This window comes from Mastomys coucha, unplaced genomic scaffold (genome assembly GCF_008632895.1).
Source record: "Mastomys coucha isolate ucsf_1 unplaced genomic scaffold, UCSF_Mcou_1 pScaffold3, whole genome shotgun sequence".
Lineage (NCBI taxonomy): Eukaryota > Metazoa > Chordata > Mammalia > Rodentia > Muridae > Mastomys > Mastomys coucha.
The window spans coordinates 28015619-28020291 of NW_022196909.1; the positions used below are offsets into that span (position 1 = coordinate 28015619).

The following is a 4673-nucleotide window of genomic DNA, read 5'->3' on the forward strand; positions in this document are numbered from 1 at the left end:
ATATATATATACATACATATATCAAACAAATGACAAATTGATAGCAGATTGAATACTGAAATCCTCAAAGCATCAGATAAAGGCTTCCGATACAGCTGTGATCAAACCGGTGGAGAAGCGGCTCGCAGACCTTGTCAGTGCAATAGAAGATAGAAGGAGGAGACAGCAAAGAGCGCTGGCTTTGTTATTTTGAATAATCATGTACATAGATGGCAAGCTGCTGAACCCAAGAGGGGAAGAGGCTTGAGAAGGACAACCAATCTGTGGTCCGTGCTGTATTAACCAGCCACCAGTTAGACGGTGGATATGGAAGTAGTCCACACAATTATCCCAGTACTCAGGGGAATAAAGATAGATCTGTGTTAGTTGTAAGCCCACCTCGTCCAAACAATGTGATCTTTGTCTCCAAAAACATTTAAAAGTTTAAACAACTTTATCTCCCCAGACCCTTCCCTAATTTTGGTATTTTTAGAAATGGTCATGCTATAACCAGGTTGGCCTCAAATTCACAGCAACCCTGAATCACTCATGAGCCTGACATGCGCGTTGAGAAGTCAATAGAGGTCTCTATTGGTTGGTTCTTTCCTTCCACTATGCAGGTCCCAGGCCTTAAGCTCAGGTTATCAGACTTGGGGACACAGTGCTCTTCGCCCTGAGCCATCTTGGTGGCCCTTATTTCAATGTTTAAAAAAAAAGGATTTATTCTTATGTATGTGCCATCCGCATGGGTTCCTATGCACCGCATGCACGCAGGGGTGCTCAGAACTTCACTGTTCTGGAACAGGAAGTCTCAAAGCAGTCCCGAGCTACCTAATGCAGAACAACTAGAGATTATGGTAAGCCTGAGCTTTCGAACACACAACCTGAGCTACAGATCTCAAGATGGAAAACTCAGGTTTGGGTTAAGTCTGAGGAAGCGGCAGGTAAGGACAGAGAACATGCTTAGCTTGGGGGAACCCCTAGATTCAATCCCCAGCACCAATCTACCACAAGACACCATCTACAAATTCTTAGGGGCGTGGGCTGATGCTGCGCCAAGCGCTGGAGATCCTCCCTGCCCTGGGCTGCGCTCACCTGTACCTGTGAGGTGGCCTCTGGTTTCTTTTTGAGCACCTCGCATTTCCTCTTCTTACAGATCTGGTGGCTGTTCTTTCTGTTCTTGCAGTAGGTGCATTCCCCACAGTTGACCTTCTGCTGGCAAGGCTCGCAGATCCCACATGCCTTGCGCTTCCTCCTCTCCACTGGCGGCTTCGGCGGCTTCGGTGGCGTAGATTTACATGGGAGAGAAGAGGTATTGGCCTGTGTAACCGGCACAGGCATAGTTGTGGCTTTGACATCGGCTGAGCTGGTAGTCAAGCTGATCGGAGAAATCGCTCCTTCCAGTTTACTGGGAGCAGTCTGAGAGCACTGGGTAAGATCTAATGGGGCATGCTGGAGTTCATTCTCGGGGGTGATTGTAAACCCTTGGGTGATTGCTGGGAAAGGATTGGCACTGAACTGCTTCTCAGCTTGTATACCGTTTGTAGCTATTACCAGAGGTATTGAACTTGACTCAGAGTGTGGTGGGGGTTGAGGAGTGTGTCCTGAGTCCAAAGGTAAAATCGGGGTAGCACCTTGGATTTCAAGCCCACGGGAGGCAGAGCCGTGGGGCTCAAGCCCTGAAGGAGGACTAGTGTAGGTAGCAACTGGGTTTGGAGGTTTAGTGAGGAAGATTGGCAGGTCCGGGATAGCATCCGTCTCCGTACCCACAGTGTCTTGTTGGTTTAGCATAGTCATAGCACCAAGATCCTCTGGTGAGTCTGAGCCCTTGCCCAGGGCCTCACCATGAACTAAGTTAGCACCAGGAAATCCCCACTGAAGTGGGAGAGTACTAAAGGCCTGTCCGAGGACAGAGGTGGCATCCAGAACTTGATTTGGGTGGCTTCCCCCTTGTTCTGGGGTCGTTTGAAGGGTTTCTTCTTGGGGCTTGGTATCAAGGACATCTGGCTGTGACCCTGCCAAGATGAATCTTATCAGAGCTGTGGGATACGCAGACTCATCAAGAGACATGCAGGTTTTAAGGTCCAATTCAGGAATGATCCTAAAGCCGGAGTCGGGAAAGCCGTTCTGGTCACTTCCCGTCGGATTCGGAGAAGAATCGGACAGCTTGATAGACTCCACCTGTGAGCTCAAGTCTGCTAACTGACTGCTAGTGTTTTTCTGAGCGATAACTTCGGAAGTTGATCTTTGGGGCGACAGAGCACACTCCTGAGGGGAAGTGCTCACGTTATGGAATGTCTGATGAGAGAGTAGTTCTTCACAGTGTGTCCCTTCCAGTGGCCAAGCAACCCCCGCTTCAAGGTTCCCATATGCGGAAATACAGCTTTGGGAATCTTCTATCCTTTGAGCGCAAGACTGCGTCATCTCTTGGCTTTCGCCTTCAACTAAACACGCGCTCTGTTCACCAGTTAGGTTCTCTGCATCTGAGGACATGACAGCATCTTGGCTGGGGACTGGATCATTTTCCGAGCCATCCTGGATATTATGTATACACTGCTTCTTTGAAGGTGGCACTTTCTTAGGTTTGGGTGTGACTACCGGGCGCTGGGAGAGGCGCCAGCTAAGAGAGGTTCTTCGAAGAGCCATCGTAAACCCATTGCAAGTTAAGGACTCTGGGTTCTGAAAAAGAACTTGATTTCGATCCTGATTCATTCGGGCAGCCCCAGCCCTAGTCATAAGGCTCAGCGCCGGTGTGGGGGTTTTGTCTTCCGTTTCCTTCTTACCATCTCTTCTTTTAATTAATTGCTTCAATTTTGCGGGGTTCATTGCCTTCCCTGATGCCCCATGTTTGGCAGCCTGCTTTGATGTCTTCTTCTTCTTCTTCTGGCTGGTTTTCTTTTTCGGTAGCTTTGTTTTGATTGCTTTGGAAGGCTTTGTTGGGCGGGACCGAGACATGGCTGCAGACTAGGAAAAGATGCAAGGATGCGGGGCACAGTGTCATTGGTCCTTTGCAAAGTCTTCCTTTTGAGGAGAATCTGAAGGTGTTGCCAAGCCTGGTCACGTGAGGTCTGGGTCTAAAATAACAACAGCAATTACTATTATTAGTCCTTTGTACTCTACTAGAAAGATATTTGCTAATAAATTAATAACTGGACAACTGAGAATATTTACTACCCAAGGGGGGGAGGAAATGCAGATAATATTTAGCTTGGTAGAGTGGCTCAAATTTTTATTCCCAGCATTTGGGAGACTGAGTTAGTTGCATGAGTTACAACATCCCCCAGATATTTAGGTAGAGGTAGGATAATCAGGAGTTTGAGGCCATCCACAGCTGCATTGTGAATCTGAGGTCAGTCTGGGCTACACAAGATCTTGCCTCAAATAAAAGGGAACCTAGACCCTTGGCTCAAAACGAAGGCCATTGCCTGCTCTTCCATAGACCTGGGCTCAATTCCCAGCACACACATGGCAGCTCACAACTGTAACTTCAGTCCCAGACCATCTGCTGTCGTCTTCTTACCTCTCTAGGCACCAGGTATGCACACTTGGCGCACAGACAACCACACAGGCAAACACCCATACACAGAAACACCAATTTTAGCACGGTGGTGATGGCACACTCCTTTGATTCCAGCGCTTGGGAGGCAGAGGCAGGTGGATCTCTGAATTCAAGGCCAGCCTTGGTCTACAGAGTTCCAGGACAACCAGGGCTACACAGAGAAACCCTGGCTCAGAGAAAAAATCTTCAATTTAAAAAAGAAAACATAGAGCGTCTAGTGAACTTTTCAATGTTGCAGGCATCTTGCAGGCAACCTGTGCCTCTGTCCACCTAGGGGGCGCTGAAACTCCAGCGCTAGAGGTTTATACACTTCCACAGGCTAAGGACACTGGTATTCACATACTCACATCCCTAGATACAGTTCCAGAACTATCTTCAGAAAGTCAAGAATTATTTTAAATAACTGTTTCCATTAAATAACATCCATTTCAATCTCTAAGTGGTACAATGTCAAGGTATTTTTTTTTTAATCTATCATGATGGTAGAACTAAAAATATTTAGAAACATATAATATAGGTTCTGGAAAGAAAAGTTCATGTATGTGAGCCTGTAATCTGGATAAGCCAGAGAGGGTCCTGGGATCTGCTTTTAAAAGTAGTTTACAAATTGATTTGTCAATTCTGCTTTTTAGCTGAAGTGCTTTAGAAACTTAAAGTGTAATTAAATCACTGCTCATGACTTAGCATCCAATCCATAGATGTGGTAAAGGAAACAGAAACGCCAAAGAAATGAGAAAATGAAGGGGGATTCGAAGAGATTATTTCACAACTGAACAGTTTCTCCCCCCTTCTTAAAAGGAGGTCTTGAAAGAGGTTGGTGACCCCTAAAATCCCATCTATAGGAAAGAAAGTGACTAAAACAGACAGGCAAGCTACAGAGAAAATCAGAAGAAACCTTGGGCCCCCTTGAACAAATATCACTATGCAGGCGCAGATGCAATGTAACCTTTTGTGATAAACTAAGGTGTCTCCCAGGGATAGATTCTTTTTGAAAACTGTGGGGGAGAAAAAAAAAGATACAATGTAGCTCGTATTAAATAGCTCTATGATAATATGGATTATCAAAGGTGCCCTAAAGTTAATTTTTAATTTTATAAACATTGAGCCAGGTGTGGTGGCCCAAGGTTTTTTTTTT

At 46.1% G+C, this 4673-nt stretch overlaps 1 protein-coding gene across 2 annotated transcripts in view; it reads right to left on the minus strand.

Annotated features, from left to right (window-relative positions):
- Positions 1-4673, minus strand: part of Tet1 (tet methylcytosine dioxygenase 1) — an 87209-nt gene that overhangs the window by 78330 nt on the left and 4206 nt on the right. For both annotated transcript variants that reach the window (XM_031346810.1, XM_031346809.1), the window contains exon 2: positions 1075-3053. In XM_031346810.1, the coding sequence (XP_031202670.1) occupies positions 1075-2934 (1860 nt within the window). In that variant the 5' untranslated portion in view covers positions 2935-3053. The remainder of the gene's footprint in view (positions 1-1074; positions 3054-4673) is intronic.